General features: G+C 45.3%; 1 protein-coding gene and 1 pseudogene across 3 annotated transcripts in view; one reads left to right on the top strand and one right to left on the bottom strand.

Annotated features, from left to right (window-relative positions):
• Nucleotides 1-16,791, bottom strand: part of LOC146756597 (uncharacterized) — a 210,935-nt pseudogene that overhangs the window by 162,343 nt on the left and 31,801 nt on the right. The window lies entirely within an intron of this gene.
• On the top strand, nt 1,245-16,411 carry LOC146756600 (solute carrier family 15 member 2-like). 2 transcript variants are annotated; one of them, XM_085524075.1, is made up of 6 exons: nt 1,246-1,859; nt 5,406-5,493; nt 6,112-6,253; nt 8,019-8,111; nt 9,402-9,501; nt 15,951-16,411. In XM_085524075.1, the coding sequence occupies exons 1-6, from the start codon at nt 1,728-1,730 to the stop codon at nt 16,011-16,013; spliced, it is 618 nt and encodes a 205-aa protein (XP_085380201.1). In that variant the 5' UTR covers nt 1,246-1,727; the 3' UTR covers nt 16,014-16,411. The 2 variants fall into 2 exon arrangements, with proteins under 2 accessions (XP_085380200.1, XP_085380201.1); XM_085524074.1 differs by lacking the exon at nt 15,951-16,411 and having other exon boundaries at nt 1,245-1,859; nt 9,402-11,905.

Raw genomic sequence — 16,791 nt, 5'->3', positions numbered from 1 at the left:
TGTCTGAGAAAACCTTCCAGAAGATAATGGCCTAAACATCTCTGCACTGTATTTGACAAGCAGCATGTTAATTCTACTGACTGATACATATATTTTTTTTCATGCTAGTATTAGAAAAATCATTTAGCTGGTGTAAAGCACAGGTCTGTGTACTCACAAAGGAAGCATAGCTGCAGGATTCTGAAGATAATATTAAGGCATCACATTGCATCAGCATGGGAGCCCTGCATGAGGGATGCTGAAACCTCTCCTGTCTTGCTTTTGTGTAATCCTTTAATAAACTTCACTGTGTTTGTCCTGCTCATCTGTGCATAGCAGAACACAGCAGGCTCCTACTGAGGCTTGGCTGGAGATGCTTTGGCAAGTAAGAGAGACCAACAGCTGGCTTGGAAATATTTCTGCTGCCTTCAGTAAGGGGTCAGATTGACAGGACTCAAGAGTATATGCTGGCCTGGTGTGCAGGAGACAGGACCAACTTGCACATGATCTGTTATTTGTGTTGCTCTTAGCCTTGAATATACTTTAAAGTCATTCTTGCCTGTGAAATGGGCTTAACAGAGATGTTCTCTGTGTCTTGTTAGCAAGAACTGAAGACAGGCTAAGGATCTGTGGTATGAGCAGATGCCTCTTTCCTGGTTTGTCAACTGCAAACCTGGCTCCATTATACCCAGCACTAGCAGCAACTTGGTGCTGGAGCTAGGGGTGAGTTTATGGAGACACTGGTGCCAACTGCAGATCCTGGGTATGATCTGTGCTTTTTCTGATAAGAAACAGGAGGAATATTTGGGAAATTGCTTTGAATATTTGCCTTTTAAAGAAGCCAAATGGAAGGGGAAGAAAAAGCCCTGCACTGCACCCAAAATGCCACAGAGCTGCAGCCACTCAGGGTGGTTTATGGGAAGGCTGTGAATTTTGTTGTAACTGCAGGCATTGCTGGGGAGTACTGATAAGGAGCTCCCTGGATTCCCGTGGGAAGGGCAAATGAGGAGGGACACCAGGGTGGGTGCCTGCTGGGAGCCGGGGGCTCCCTACCCAGCATAGAAAGCATTTGCATCATAGGGATCCCAGAGGTGGCCTTTTGTATATAAGGAGATGTTACAGCGGATTTGAAGCTGCTTCTGGGTGCTGTCTGTGCCCTCAGGATTAAACTGCCCCATAGGGGAAGTCAAGGATGTTCCAGGGAGTTGGTGTGGAAATGTACCCTGGTCCTGGAACAGCAAAGAAATGACTTAATACCGTGCAGGCACCTATGACATCCAGTGTCTAAGGGTGATGAGTGTTTCAGTGGTTATGACTTGGAGTAACATGATTTTTCAGTGGAGCGGGACCCCTGTGGAATGAACCTGACATTACCACAATGGAGGACAGATTGATGCTTTTCTCCTAAATCAGCAGGCTCTAGAGGTCTCTGGGACCCTGGATTTTTATTCGTCTCACATCTGTGCAGCATACGGGGCTGTGCTGGGTTGATGTGTGTAAGACAGCTGGGAGCATGCCAAGCAAACTGGAGGTCTGTGCTACAAAGTGCTCACAGCCCCAACCTGCAGAAGGTTTAAGCTGCACTCCCCAGCTCTTCCTGAGCTCTGCTGTTGTCTTTCTTTATGGCATCTCCCTCCCCTTTCTGCCCTGGCCGCAGAAATGTGCTCAATTAGGGTTAACTCAAACTGAATCAAACTTCATGCCTGAGGTTGGAAATCTTCCCAGTCAACTCACCACGGCCACAGAGCATGGTGGGAGACGAGGCGAGAGGGGAGATGAACACTTTTCAGAGAAACGAATCCAAGGAAAGTTTGTTCACTTTTATTTCTGCAGGAGATGATCCCCCCAAAGGTGATTTCCCTGTTCAGAAAAAATCTCCGGTGAGTGTTACAGCTCATTTACTTTGCTATGCTTTCTGCTCAGCTTGCTCTAAACATTGCAAGATCTCTCTGTTCTTTCCTCCTTTGTGCTCTGGCTAGAGACAAACACCCTTTCTTGCAGAGGGTTGAAGTAAGCGTTAACAACTCCATGCAAAAATTCCCTCCACTAACCTGATTAAGTTGACAAAGGGCAGCTTAAAGTGTAAAAATGAACTGCATCCTTGGGGAAAAATAAAAGTGAGGGTTTGCATTGCTGCCTTTTTCCTGAATGCTCCTTTCCTTGTGGGAAAGGACTTCCTTCTGTCAATTGCAGGGAGCTGTCATGCATGGGTAGGAGGGAGCTGGGTTGTGCGTTTGCTTCCTTTGGTGAGACCACTGAGACAGGTTTCCAGGTGCTGCTAAGCAGGAGGAGGGATGGGGATGTTACCAGTGGTCCCTTTTACGCCAGGATTCAAGGGCTAAGCCTCCGCGAATCCGGCCTCCTCCAGCCGGTGCCCATTTAACTACACGTTCACACCAATATGGTGAATAGCTAAATGGCGTTTTATTGTGTGTGTTAGCGGTTTAAATAAGCCGCTATCTACTTCGTCTACACCCCTTCTACATATGCATAAATCCTTCTACATATGCATAACCAAGCAGGGGAGGGCCTATCGCGTTACATCCCGAGTGTTCGTGCACGCCTAATGCAACATGGGGACTTTGGACAGGCCACTGATGTGTGTCCCAGAGCCTCAGCTTTACGTCTTTGGCTGTGAGTTAAGCCAGATTCATTGTTTGCTTACCTTGCAGCTCTTGCGTTTGTGTAGGTTTTCAGGCTAGTTCCAGCTGAGGGCTTGACACTAAATACCGTACACTATATTGGCTTTGGTAAGAAAGAGGCTTGTTTTGCACGTGCTTTGATTCACAGGACAGTGTGGTAGTAATTGCTCTTGCAGCCAGTTATGTCATAAGCAAGCTAGATATTTAGCTGACTGTTTTAAGTACTGTGCAGGCATTAATTATTGGGTATTCAGAGCTCATGTGAAATACTAATCTTAGTCCTATTTTGCAGCTGATCAGCAAGAGAGAGAAGTGAAAGCAAACAACTCTGCCACTGGCACTTTAAGGGATCCCTTATTTTCTCTCTCTCTCTCTCTCTCTCTCTCTTTTTTTTTTTTTTTTTTTTTTCTTCTTGAAGACACAGATCTATCAACTTCCACAATATTTCTAAGAGCTCCATAATCCTGCACATCCCAGGCTTACAGTGGTTAGCTAAGCACAGCAGTGTAGCTGTGTGATCGTCAATCCAGGTTTAGCCTCTTTGCTTTTGCTGGGGCTATCTGCTGAGCAAGGTCCTCCTCTGCAAAAGTGAGCAAACTGCAGCTGGCTCTTCCCATGGATGAAGGTTGCCCACTTTTGGATGTCCAGGCAGGCCCCATGCAGGTCAGTGATGTAGCAGAGAGAGCACCTGAGTGTTTCTGTGTGCGCTGATGCTGTCTCACAGCGTCCAGGCCAGACGAAAGTGTCCCTGCTTGTAAGTCCCTTGCTCAGCATTTGTAAGCAGTTACTTAAGGTGCTGGCTCAGGCACTGGGGAAGGTTTAGCTGTACAGTCTCTCTTCTTGCTCCCCTTTTCCTGCTTGCAGACACTGATGTGTTGGAGGTGCCCATCCCAGAGCAGGAGCCACTGCCAGGGTTTCTGTCACTACAGGTCACAGCATGGCACGTTGTACCTCCTACTGATGCACACAGATCCTGCAGGGTTTGTGCACGGAGCAGTGATTTCAGGCAGCAGCTTTCCCTACACCTGGCTGCCTTGGCTTTGTGGAGTCCCACTCTGTATCTGCATCAAATGCTATTAATTATCAGAGTACTGACAACGAGGTCTGGGAAAGAGTGGAAGAAAGATATCCCTGTTATGTCATTTTATTTCCAAGTTCAAAAAATGCCACAAAGTAACCAGAGGAAGCATTATTTCCTCCTTATGGCTTTTCCTCTATAATATTAAGAACGTGTTACGGGAGAGCATTGTGCATTTGTGCATTTGCAGCTTCTATATACTGCCATTTTTCAGGCTGGTCTAAAAGCAGGAGCCCTGGGTCCAGTTTCCAAGGGAGCACCCTCTGTGCACTCTGTCTTGGTAGCCATATGCTGAGCACGACAGCTTCAGCACAAACGATAAATGAAATGGATAATTACATCTTTATTCAAGTGAACCCAAGAGTCCAAGGGTTTCTTAATAACAAGGCATTCCATCAATAGTGAGAGGAAAGTATTTCAAAAATCACAAAAATATCACAGATACTGGGTTAGGGAATGGAAATGGGTTTAGTTACAGTGTTGTGTTGTTTTTGTTTTTATTTTATTTAGCAAACAGTTTCTTCTCTTCTGTGGTCCTTGTATAATCTTGAGTGAGACACCATGATTAGCTAGTCATCTAACCTAGGAGGCATTGCTTTGGGAATCCAAATAAGCTCAAGTCTCGTGGTGGAATAAACCTCAATAAACACATCTATCTTCTTATCTGTGTTTGCATTTGAGACTCTGGGAAGTAATAGAGGAATTCATTACTTCTGACACAAGGTACAGAAATGCATACGAAGAGTTCATCTCACCATACCACGGCTGTTTAAAACTTTGGATGTAAATGCAGATGACAGTATTACACCCCCGTCCCTCACCCCATGTATGGCCAGCCTGTCTCTCCCACTAATTGGCAGAGCTGTGAAATCTTGCTGTCCTTGGTGGGAGGCAGTGGAGATAAGCAGCTTCCAGCAGCTCCAAGCTGCTTAGCTGGGACCACCGTGGGTAGTAGAGGGATGGGGGCCTGCACAAGGTCACGCTAAGACCTGGCTGTTCAGGTGCCTTGCACTTCATTTGGAAACAGCAGATTTTAGCTTGAGTGAAGTTGATGTCAATAAAAAAGTAGCCAATTTCAGACAGGTTTGAGAAGTGCATAGCTCTTTTGTTTGATTTTTGTTTAATGAATTGAATTGTCCATAGCTCTGCCAGCATTCTTGGGATATGAAATAGCTGCCGTGGCTGAAGCTCTGCTGCAGTAAATGCAGTGGTGCAGTTTGGTGTAACTGAGGTGCAGAGACTGAGGGCAGTTGACACTGAGGAAGAAGCAGCTCTCTGGGTGCTGGGGGAGGCAGCAGTTTCAGGGGAGAGCAGTAACTCTGTGTGAAGTATAGATAAAAATGCATCTGAAGGTGTATTTTGCGTCTCAGTGGGATGTTATGTTGCAGCAGAGAGGCAGTACAATCTTTCCAAAGAAGTTTCTAGAGCTTAGGGCATAGCAGATGTTGGCTGCTGGCAGTTCTGGAGTCCCTTTGCTGTTCCTTATGGGGTCCACACCTGCCAGGAGGGTTCATAGGGAACCCTAACCAAAGCAAGATGGATGTGTGGCCTCCTTACTCCTTTGAGTCCAACCTGCAGGTTAGCCAGGCAGCACTGAGCACCTGGCTTTCAGACTGGACTCCTCTCTGCTGCCCAGGTGCTGTGTGGATGTGTTGCTGGGGTGAAAACTGTCAATAAGCTGATATGTTCTACTTTAATTCCTGTAGAAACTCTGTGGCTCCAACTACCCCCTGAGCATCGCCTTCATTGTGGTGAATGAGTTCTGTGAGTGCTTCTCCTACTATGGCATGAGAGGTATGTGGCCCATGGGAAGAGACTATCCGATCCTTGGGTTTCTGTATATGATGGCCTGGCGTTCCAGAGTTCTGCTGTATATGGTCTCAGTTGTCTTTCAAAATAAGCTGGTATTCTGGGATATAAACATGAACAGCACACCCTGATGTTGAAGCTAGACCTGTTTTAAACACGAATTGGGACTAGAGACCTCCAGTGTTGCTTCCAGTCTGAATTTTTTATATCATTCTTGGTCTCAAACCAGTTTTTCCAGCATGTGATGCCTTTCAGTTGTGTGCATTCTGCGTGTCTTTGAATTGAATCATATAGGCACCTAATTTGCAAATAGAAAATATGCATAAACAGAACTACAGGTTCAGGTGTGATAAGCTAGAAAATATATTTTCCAGCTAAACACAAATGCTTATGAGCAGGGGAAGCCTGATACTCACATACCTCATTTGAACTTCTCCTGTGTCAGGGATTATGAGGAATAGATCTGAAAGCACAGATCTTTCCACAGCAGTGCTCATAGCTGGTACGCAAGTCCTTGTTATCCTTGTCACTGTGATGTAGCTTCCTGCTTACCCACAGAGACGCACATCAATTATCTGATGTGGTTTGCTTGCTTCCTTTTAGCTGTCCTGACGCTGTATTTCATAAGCTTCTTCCACTGGGATGAGAATCTCTCCACTGCTGTGTACCATGCCTTTTCTGCTCTCTGTTATTTCACACCTGTCATTGGAGCCATCGTGGCAGACTCATGGCTGGGGAAATACAAGTAAGTAGACATTTCTCTAATTCAGACAGGATCTGTCTGCAATGTACAGCCTGCATGAGATTCAGTGCTGCCCGCGCTTCTGATTTTGAGCTAGTTCACGGTGCAGCAAAGACACACTTTTGACATATTAACAGCTTCTCTATGTTAACTGGTGAACAACTAATGTGTTTGCTCATGCTGTTACACGCTCCCCTTTCACCCAATGACCAATAGGCAATGCAATTCAAATCAATAAATTAAATCATAGATCACAATGTTCCTCCCCTCTCCTTCCCCATGAACCTTGAGGAAACTAAGATACAGGGTGGTTAACCCTCAGCTTGCCAAGTTCTGTTGCTGAGATAGATTCAAAGTGGTAAGGAAGCAGTATTGTCCTCTTGATCTAGTAGTTTCAGATGAAATGTCACTAGCTGTACTCACATATGCTTTCTCAGTTTAGGGAATGCATTAACACAACCATTTTTATCCCAGAGTAACCTGGACTCAGACAAATCATCTCCCTTAGTACAAAACCAGCTAAACTCTCCCTGAGAAAATTAGGGACTCTTCCCTTAGGCTGATAATTTGCAGGCAGGGCCACCATCTGACCCAGAGTGGTGGTGAGCAGCTGTACACAGGCCATTCTTTCCTTGGCACTGTCTGCTCTCTGCCTGAGGAGTCTTGCTGTTAGTGATGAAGTGCAGCTGAACCCTTCCCTATAGGTCTAAGCACATCTGGCAGTGTGAGTCTCTACATGGACAAAAATGGCTGCAATATGCCTTTGTAGCAGAAAGCTCTTAAAGAGATATCACTATTCCTTTTTTTCTTTGTGCTTTATTTTAGTCATTTTCTTGAGTGAAATAAACCTACACACACACACATACACAAAGTTGGCTTGTTTTTTAACTTCATTAGTTGTCTGTGAATACTCATTGCTGTTTGAGGATGGATATCCATCTTGCAGCGTAATGTTGTGAAAAAATAAACCATTAGGCAAACTTTTGTGCACTAGGCAAGAGGTTTTTCCCGGAGTAATCCCCTGGTCTTTATAAATGGTAGTTTTTGCTGCAATAGCTAAACCAATACTAAGAACAAGATAACAGATTAGAGGAGCTCATGGGGCTTCTTCTAGATTCTCTTTCCTAACAAGTCCTTCCATTCTCGCTTTGAGCATTTTGTCTGCACATAAATAAATAAATGTGTTGATCTCGAAGACAATGAAGCAATGTAATGTACTCAAAAGCCTGACCCTTCTGGTCAGATTTCCTGCTCACACTCACCAAGATGTGGGAAGCAGATAGATGAGCTCAGTCCTCCAGAGGTGCTTGAGATTCAATTCAGTCTTGTAACAGGAAAACCACACTCCTAATTTGGTTGTAGTAATCAGGTGGGTTGAAAGCGTGCAGCAGTCCCTATGGATTCCTTCCAGCACAGTTAAGTGCATTCTACAATCTGCCAGTTATTAGTAGTCTGGAAACTGAGTTGGACCTGAAGAGTACTCATCTATTTGCAGTGTAGAACATTTAGCTTATTCTACCCAGCAATCTCCCCAAAGAAAGTAGCATCTATGCTTCCCTAATCTCAGCCCATTTGCCTATCTCCTTTTTCCAGCATGCAAAATGTTGACGTGAAAGTTATAGCTGTCTGCAGTACTGGGGATATGGACAAAACTATTCCTTGTGCATCAGCCAAATAGACCTTTCATATCAGGAAACACAGGCACACTCTGTTTAGAGACTGTACATCACACAGCACCTTCAGTCACTGCTGTTTGCTTTGCTCGCAGGACTATCATCTACCTCTCCATTGTGTATATGGTTGGCCATCTGATAAAGTCAGTCGGTGCAATTCCATCCCTTGGCAACCAGGCAGTTCACGTGTAAGTAGCAGCTGAAGCTGAATGTTCTCGTAGGTTGCAATGGTAGGTGGTTTACCCACTACTGTCACTTGTTTCACCTCCATCGGGCCAGCAGTTTGGAGGGGAAGTGTGAATTCACCAGGAAAAGCTTGGAACAGTCACCAGGACTGAGCCCTTTGATACAGGGACTTCTGATCATGCCTCTCTGCTACATTATGCTACTGGAGTTTGGTCTCTTCCATTCAATTGCTCATACAAACTCCTTTCTTCCTCATTTTCTCATTGCTATAGCTGTCCAGCTCAGCAAGTCCCTTTGTGTACATGGGAAGACTAAATCCTAAATACACTTTTTTTTTTTTTTTTTTTTTTTTTATGTGTGACAGAGGAATTATCTGTGTTACTTAGAATCAGAGGATTGCTCAGGTTGGAAAAGACCTTAAAGATCATTGAGTCCAACTGCAACCTAACCATACTGCCCTCACTAACAACACTCTGCTAAATCATGTCCCTGAGCACCACGTCCAAATGGTTTTTAAACACATCCAGGGATGGTGAGTCAACCACCTCCCTGGGGGGCCTATTCCAGTGCTTAACTACCCTTCCATTAAAAAGTTTTTCATGATATCCAACCTAACTTGTAGGATACTACTCTTCTTGCCCTCTAGACTCTGAACTGATAGGAATGTCAAAGTAGTTTTCCAGCTGGCATTTCTGAAGCCACTGTGCTGTTTTTACCAAGGTGGACCTGGCACTGAAAATACATGCATGCAGGCAGGAGTACATCTGGTTGATGGAGCAGCTTTCTTTTGTCCTAGATCTGGACAGTCCGGATACTCCTGTTCCACCCAGAAATAATCAGTAATCCTTTGGACCAGCAATGGGATTTTGAGGAGCGCTGGGAGGTAGAAAGCACCCAAGAGCCTATTTCAAACAGAATTGCTTTGCTTATCCAGACTGGAAGCCTTATATGCAAAGGGTCTTTTTGTTTTGTTTTAATTTTCCTTTTCACAATTGATTTCTGCAGCCTTTTGTTCTCAGATGAATGAAAAATAGTCCCTTGGATCTTTGATGTCTGGTGGGCCTCCGAAAAGCAAGAAAATGACAAACACTGTTTGTTCAGTTGACTGATTCTGAATGCAGAAATGAGGATAAATATATATATGTGTATATATTTGCAGTTAGCTGGCTCATCATCATTGGCAATGTGCAAGAGACAGTGATACGAGAGGAATTATAGTTGGGTGACACTAAAATGTTCCCATAAGCAGTGGAAGGGTTCTGCAATGGTGTTGTTTTTGTTCTTGCATGAAGGGTCCTGTTTATGGTGGGTCTGTTTTTGATCGCCCTTGGAACGGGAGGTATCAAGCCCTGTATCTCTGCATTTGGTGGGGACCAGTTTGAAGAGGAACATGTAAGATTTATTTTCTTTTCTAAACTCTGCAGTGTCTGGGTATGTTATGAGGGTGTTCATGTTTTTAGTTTCTGTTGTACTAGAGCCTGTTTGCTAGGAAAATATATAGGAATGATTTGCTAGGACAAGATGTGAGGTAGGATGGTTTGCACAAGACCTGAAAGAATCAATATGCTTCAGAGAAGGAGAATGACAAAAGAACACTATTGATATCAAAAAGGATAAATTATAATACATACAATAATAAATGATACAAATATTGGGTGTTGGAAGAGTTGGAAGGTCCTCTGTAGTACAGCGTAGAAAGATTGCTGTTTTTGAGCCAGCATAACGACCATGATTATAACACACTGCAACACAATGCAGCAAACAAAAAGGAAGACTGTACTGCTAGCCTCTCTGCTTGGGTATTTTCCCTCAAAACAGGGACCGGTCTGTTGTAAGAACTATAGAAAATTATTGACTTCTGAAGGTAATTCTAATACCCAGCGTGGTCAGAATGTTTTATAGATATTCCAGAATAGGAAGTTCTGGAGAGCTGGAAAAATGATTATTTTTAGTTCTATATTGCATCCTGCAAATTTCTATCCAATTTCTTCATGTTCTCATTCTCCATCACAAGGACTTTAGCACTGGCCTTCATGTCGTGTAATGCACCAATCTCAAATCCCCATTATGCAAACCAGAGGCTAAATCAGGGATAAGGTAGCAGCCGAAGAAGTGAAATGGGTCTGAATGTACTACCTTCAGCAATTACTGTGTATATCATAAGTCATAGGAGGCCACAGGCAGGCTTAAATCCAATAAGAATTATTTAGGATTGTGTGTTAGACAAAAATATGCAGAAATATACTGAAAATATATATACTACTGAAGAAGACTGGGACCTTTGGAAGATGGAAATCCCTGTCAGTGGAGGTGTTGAGCAAGGACATTCAACAAGTGGTCTGTCAGAAAAGCCACTGATAGATTCAGATTACAGATAGTTGCTCAGCCTTAGTGAAGGTAGCTCTGTAGGGCAGTTTGATGTTTGCCTTTTGCAACGTTTCACTATGTAGTTAGCATTTAATGAATTAAAATACTTGTTTTCAAATGTGGAGAAGCCTTGGTCTTTCTGCACGTCAGTTATACGATACTAATGTGATGAGTCTTATGATTCATTACTTAAAAGCAGATCCTTCTGCAGGTGTGTGCATCCTGGGCTGCCAGTCAGACCTGCTGCTCTAGAGGATGCTGCAGTCAAAGGTAGTCACCACAACTCTGGCTGGCAGTGCAGCACACTGCTCTGGGGATGTGCTGTGCGTGTACCAGCATTTGGGCATCTCAGGTCACAGTGCCAATAGTTCCCCCACAAGAATTGTAACAGGTGCTACAGCAGCATTTGCAGAAGTGCTACTTCTATGAATATTAATGATTAATAATGTTTATCCAGCATCTTTCAATTACTACCTAATTACAGGATGATAACATGTCCCACTTATCTTCAGAGTGTTTTATAGACTTCAGCTAATGAATCTCAGCATCCCAGTCAGGCACATGATATTATTATCCCAAACTTACCATCACAACTCAGTTACAGAGAAAAACCTGAACTGCTCATGGCTATGTGAGCCTGTGCCTGTTCTCCAACAGTCAGACTATGCCTCTCCAATAGATTTATCAAATGCTAAGGCTCAGACATTCCCTTGTGCTGCCTTCAAGGGAAACTAATTTAGAAAAAGAAACTGTAAAAAGCCTTCTGATAAGGACAATATGTTCTGTTCTATTCAATCTTTTCAGAATAGAAACTTTGTATTTTTTACCATTTTGAAATGACTTTTCCCTTCAGAAGAAAAAAAAAAGAAAGAAAGGTTTTACGTATGTGATAGGAAATTTAAGTCTTCAAAACTGGGATGAGAAGTTTTGATTTTGTAAGGGATGAAAGATTTAGAGCCAACCAGAACTTATTTTTTGTTCTCTCAGGAGTGTTGTTTGGGAAGGCTTCCTGTGTTTTTTGTCTTTCACTCTAGCTAGAGTGAAGTAAGCTTTAGAAATTCCAAATGAGATGAAGAACTTGATTTCCCCCTCAATTTTTAAGGCATCAATAAACTTCAGCTGAACCCGTAAGTGCACGGGTTTAGCTGTTCCGCCTGTAAACGAGGGATGTGGTAGCCTGTATATAAAGTGAGTAAATAGTTTTCTCCTGTGGTTTCCACGTGGAGATAAAGCTAAGTTTTGAGGCATAGGCACACTGTTGGCCTGGTTTTCTTTAGAGTACTTTGTAAAATCTTGGCTCTGCCACTTTCAGAACAGCAATACTACAAGCAGTGATGGATTCTGATTCAGCAGGAGCTCAGATAGAGAAAATAGATTTATCTGCAGATTTCCAAGTACCCTTGTCAATGGAATTAGCAGTCCAGGCTAAAAATGCCTGAACAAAATGATATTTACAATATGTTACATGAATGCACAGGCTGCTATGCATGTTAATTAAGGACCAAAGCTGCTTTCAAACAGTTTGGTGTGGTTGTTAAGGTACTAAATAGCTTTCTCTTTGTTTCTTTGTTTTGCTGTTGCCAAGGAGATCAGGATTATCATGTACAGTACCTTTTCTCTAATTAGTTAATCCAAATCATGTTATTAATGCACGTCTGCTCCGAAGATTAAGAAAGAAAGGAGGGAAATCTTTTTTTCCCAATCAGTGTAAATTGCAAGCTGTTGGTCATTATTTTTATATTCACTTCTGCTTCTCTGACCATTTTTTTCCATCACTTGAATCTATAAATGTGTATAATAAGGAAGTTTTAATACACCTTGAGATCCCAGGCTTGATTCGTTAAAAGTTGTCCTTTTACACATCTGCAGTTTTTCACTTTTTAGTCCTGTTTTTCAGCCTTGTGAATATTGTTGTCACAGAATCACAGAATCACAGAATGACCCGGGTTGGAAGGGACCTCAAGGATCATGTAGTTCCAACCCCCCTGCCTGGCAGGGCCACCAAACATACACATTTACTAGATCAGGTTGCCCAGGGCCCCGTCCAACCTGGTCTTGAACACCTCCAAGGACGGGGCATCCACAACCTCCCTGGGCAGCCTGTTCCAGGACCTAACCACCCTTCTAGTAAAGAACTTTCCCCTAACATCCAACCTAAATCTTCCCTCCTTCAACTTAAAACCATTTCCCCTAGTCCTGCTATTATCAGCCCTTTCGAAGAGTTTACTCCCCTCCTGGGAGTAAGTTCCCTTCAGGTACTGAAAGGCTGCAATGAGGTCACCCCGCAACCTTCTCTTCTCCAGGCTGAACAAACCCAACTCCCTCAGCCTGTCCTCATAGGGGAGGTGCTCCAGCCCCCTGATCATCTTCCTGTCCCTCCTCTGGACCCTTTCCAAAATCTCCATATCTTTTTTGTACTGAGGGCTCCACACCTGGACACAGTACTCCAGATGGGGCCTCACAAGAGCAGAGTAGAGAGGGACGATCACCTCCCTATCGCTGCTGACCACCCCTCTCCTGATGGAGCCCAGGATCCCATTTGCTTTCCGGGCTGCCAGAGCGCACTGCTGGCTCATGTTAAGTTTCTCATCTATCAGGACACCTAGGTCTTTTTCAGCCGAGCTGCTCTCAAGAACAACTCCTCCCAGCCTGTACAGGTGCCTGGGGTTCTTCCGGCCCAAGTGCAAAACCCCATAGTTGGACCCCATAGGGGTCAACGGGGACCCCAGCCCCATAAGTGGGAACACAGACCAATAAGTGTGACCCCAAACCCCATAAGTACGATTCTAGCCCCATAAGTGATACCCCAAACCCCATAAGTGCCTCCGCAGCCCCATAAGTGTGACCCATAAGAGAGGCTCCAAAACCATAAGTGTGACCACATAGGGGCCAATGGGGACCCTAGCCCCATAAGTGTCACCCAAAGCCCCCTAACTGAGACCCTATGAAACTTTGAGATGTCCCCAGCCTCATAAATGTGACCCATAAGTGTGGCTCCAGCCCCATAACTTCATCCCCAGCCCCATAAGTGTGACCCCAAAAAGGCCAGTGGGGACCCCAGCCCCATAAGTGGGAACACAGACCCATAAGTGTGACCCCATAGGGGCCAATGGGGACCCCAGCCCCAGAAGTGGGAACACAGACCCATAAGTATGACCCGAAACACCATAACTATAGACTTGGAGATGGCCCCAGCCCCATAAGTGGGTGTCCAGACCCATAAGTGGGACCCAAAACCCCATAACTGAGTTCCTAAGTGTGAATCCAGCCCCATAAGTGAAGCTCCAGACCCATAAGTGAGGCTCCAGACCCATAAGTGTGACCCCATAGGGGCCAATGGGGACCCCAGCCCCATAACTGCATCCCCAGCCCCATAACTGTAACCCCAACCCCATAACTGAGACCCTAAAGACTTGGAGATGTCCCCAGCCTCATAAGTGGGACCCCATAGGGGTCAATGGGGACCCCAGCCACATAACTGGGAACACAGACCCATAAGTGTGACCCATAAGTGCCTCCCCAGCCCCATAAGTGCGTCCCCAACCCCATCAGTGTGACCTCATAGAAGCCAATGGAGACCCCAGCCCCATAAGTCCATCCCTAGCCGCATAAGTGTGACCCAAAACCCCATAACTGAATCTTCAGCCTGATAACTGTGTCCCCAGCCCCATAACTATAGACTTAGAGATGTTCCCAGCCCCATAAGTGTGACCCATAAGTGCATCCCCAGGCCCATAAGTGGGTCCCCAGCCCCATAAGTGTGACCCACAAGTGAGGCTCCAGCCCCATAAGTGTGACCCATAACTACATCCCCATCCCCATAACTGAGTCCCCAGCCCCATAAGTGGGTCCCCAGCCCCATAAGTGTGACACATAAGTGTGACCCCATAGGGGCCAAATGGGGACCCCAGCCCCATAAGTGGTTCTCCAGCCCCATAAATGTGTCCCCAGCCCCGTAAGTGTGACCCCATAACTACATCCCCAGCCCCATAAGTGGAAACACAGCCCCATAAGTGCCTCCCCAGCCCCATAAGTGTATCACCAGCCCCATAAGTGTGTTCCATAAGTGAGGCTCCAGCCCCATAAGTGTGACCCCAACCCCATAACTGTGTTCCTAAGTGCCTCCCCAGCCCCATAAGTGTTACCCATAACTGAGTCCCCAGCCCAATAAGTGGGTCTCCAGCCCCATGAGTGTGACCTGTAACTGCATCCCTAGCCCCATATCTGAGTCCCCAGCCCCATAAGTGTGACCCCGGCCCCATAAGTGTGACCCATAAGTGAGGCTCCAGCCCCATAAGTGGGTCCTCAGACCCATAAGTGGGACCCCAGACCCATATCTGCATTCCCAGCCCCATAAGTGTGGCCCATAACTACATCCCCAGCCCCTTAATTGTGACCCATATCTGCATTCCCAGCCCCATAAGTGTGACCCGTAACTGCATCTCCAGCCTCATAACTGAGTCCCCAGCCCCATAAGTGTGTCACCAGCCCCATAAGTGCATCCTCAGCCCCATAAGTGTGATCAATAAGTGTAACCCCATAGGGACCAATGAGGACCCCAGCCCCATAAGTGTGACACCAGCCCCAAAAGTGTCACCCATAAGTGCCTCCACAGCCCAATAAGTGCATCCCCAGCCCCACAAGTGAGACCCCAAACATCATAACTGCATCTCCAGCCCCATAAGTGTGACCCATAAGTGGTTCCCCAGCCCCATAAGTTCATCTCCAGCCCCATAAGTGCACCCCCAGCCCCATACCTGCATCCCCAATCCCATAACTGCCTCTCCAGCCCCATAAGTGGGAACACAGACCCATATCTGAGTCCCCAGCCCCATAACTGCATCCCCAGCCCCATAAGTGTGTCTTCAGCATCCTCAAGGGGAAGAGAGCTGGATCTGCTGACAGTGCTGCAGCCTCTGCAACTCTTGGCACAGACCCTGCAGCAGCTCCAAGGTTTTGCTACACATCCTGCAGTTGTTCCATGCTCTGGGACAGATCCCGCTGTCACTCCACCCCTCATAATGAGCTCTGCAGTCACTCCTGCTACGGGTCCTGTATCTGTTCCATGTATTGCTATAAGAAAATGAAACAAATTCCTCCCAAGGGAGGAAGTACAGCCCTGTAGTGGCTCCAGCCCCTCCAATGAGCCCAGTGGCTGCTCCAATTTAGTCACAGTTCCTGTGGTGATTCCAGTTCTGGCAATGAACTCTGAGGTCGCTTCAACTCCTGCAACAGCCAGACAGCCACTTCAGCTCCTATAATGAACCCTCTAGCTGTTAAAACCCCTGCAACTAGTCCTGGACTTGCAAACAGATATACATGCGTATTAGTATCTGTGCATATATGCTTGCAACTGCATATGTTGTATATGTGTGAAAATATGCTAAATATATTATATATGTATAAATACATTTGTCATAATTATTATCCTTTTCTTTTTCTCTTTGTCTCAACCCATAAAATTTAAACCACAGCACTGCCCTGAGACGCTTACGGGTCTCCTTGGGACTATTCAATTTGATCTGGTCACACACTGAAGAGCACCAGAAGATCTCGAGGTATTCTCATGGAGCAGCTCCTCAGGTATATTCCTTACACCAGCTTTGGAAGAGGCCTCCCTCCAGTTCTCTGGACCTGCTCTAAAGGGGCCCTCTTGTTATGGCAGTGCCAGCAAGGAGACCAGCTCTGACAGACCTGTTCATATTGCTGGCTACTGACTGCAGCCCTGGATTGCTGCTGTAGAGGCAACAGGACAGTCGTGAGACACACAAGACCTTCAGGACTGCACAAATGAGAGGGCTCGAGAGCACTGTGGTGGTGTAAAGAGATCAGAAATGAAAAGAGCACGTTGAGCTGCTGTCTGTGGCTGTACCTACCCGAATCCAGACAAATTAGGATAAAAGAAAAGCTAAGTAAAAGTCTATTTTGAAACCTTTTTAGGTATCTTTTAACATATTCGTGGAATCTGTATACATGTTTACATGAGCTCTTGGAGTGAAAAAATGGAAATTAGGTAGGAAAAAAGTGTAATACAATTTTATTTATAAGTTCAATAACATTTTTTTTTGCACGTTCCTATATCTCACTCAATCAAACAATCAAAGATGCATAAAGCATGAAGAACCATCACTGGGAATCCTATGAGGAAGCTGTACATTTTATGGAAGCTGGAATAGTTTGTACTGCAACACCTTCCTGAGAGCATGCTTGATCTCCCTGTTCCTCATGCTGTAGATGAGGGGGTTCACTGCTGGAGGAACCACTGAGTACAGAAGTGCCACTGTCAGATCCAGGAGTGAGGAGGAAATGGTCGGC

This window comes from Coturnix japonica, chromosome 26 (genome assembly GCF_054131305.1).
Source record: "Coturnix japonica strain WE chromosome 26, WE-NBRP24, whole genome shotgun sequence".
Classification (NCBI taxonomy): Eukaryota; Metazoa; Chordata; class Aves; order Galliformes; family Phasianidae; genus Coturnix; species Coturnix japonica.
The sequence above is the reverse complement of the archived record's forward strand: the minus strand, read 5'-3'. Positions and strand labels throughout refer to the sequence as shown.

What these genes read in the sequence shown, in the direction of transcription:
- LOC146756600 (XM_085524074.1), top strand. Translation starts at nt 1,728, where the DNA reads ATGGTGGGAGACGAGGCGAGAGGGGAGATGAACACTTTTCAGAGAAAC. An exon ending in CTCCTACTATGGCATGAGAG is followed by an intron (nt 5,494 to 6,111) that starts GTATGTGGCCCA and finishes GCTTCCTTTTAG; the next exon opens with CTGTCCTGACGCTGTATTTC. An exon ending in GGCAACCAGGCAGTTCACGT is followed by an intron (nt 8,112 to 9,401) that starts GTAAGTAGCAGC and finishes TCTTGCATGAAG; the next exon opens with GGTCCTGTTTATGGTGGGTC.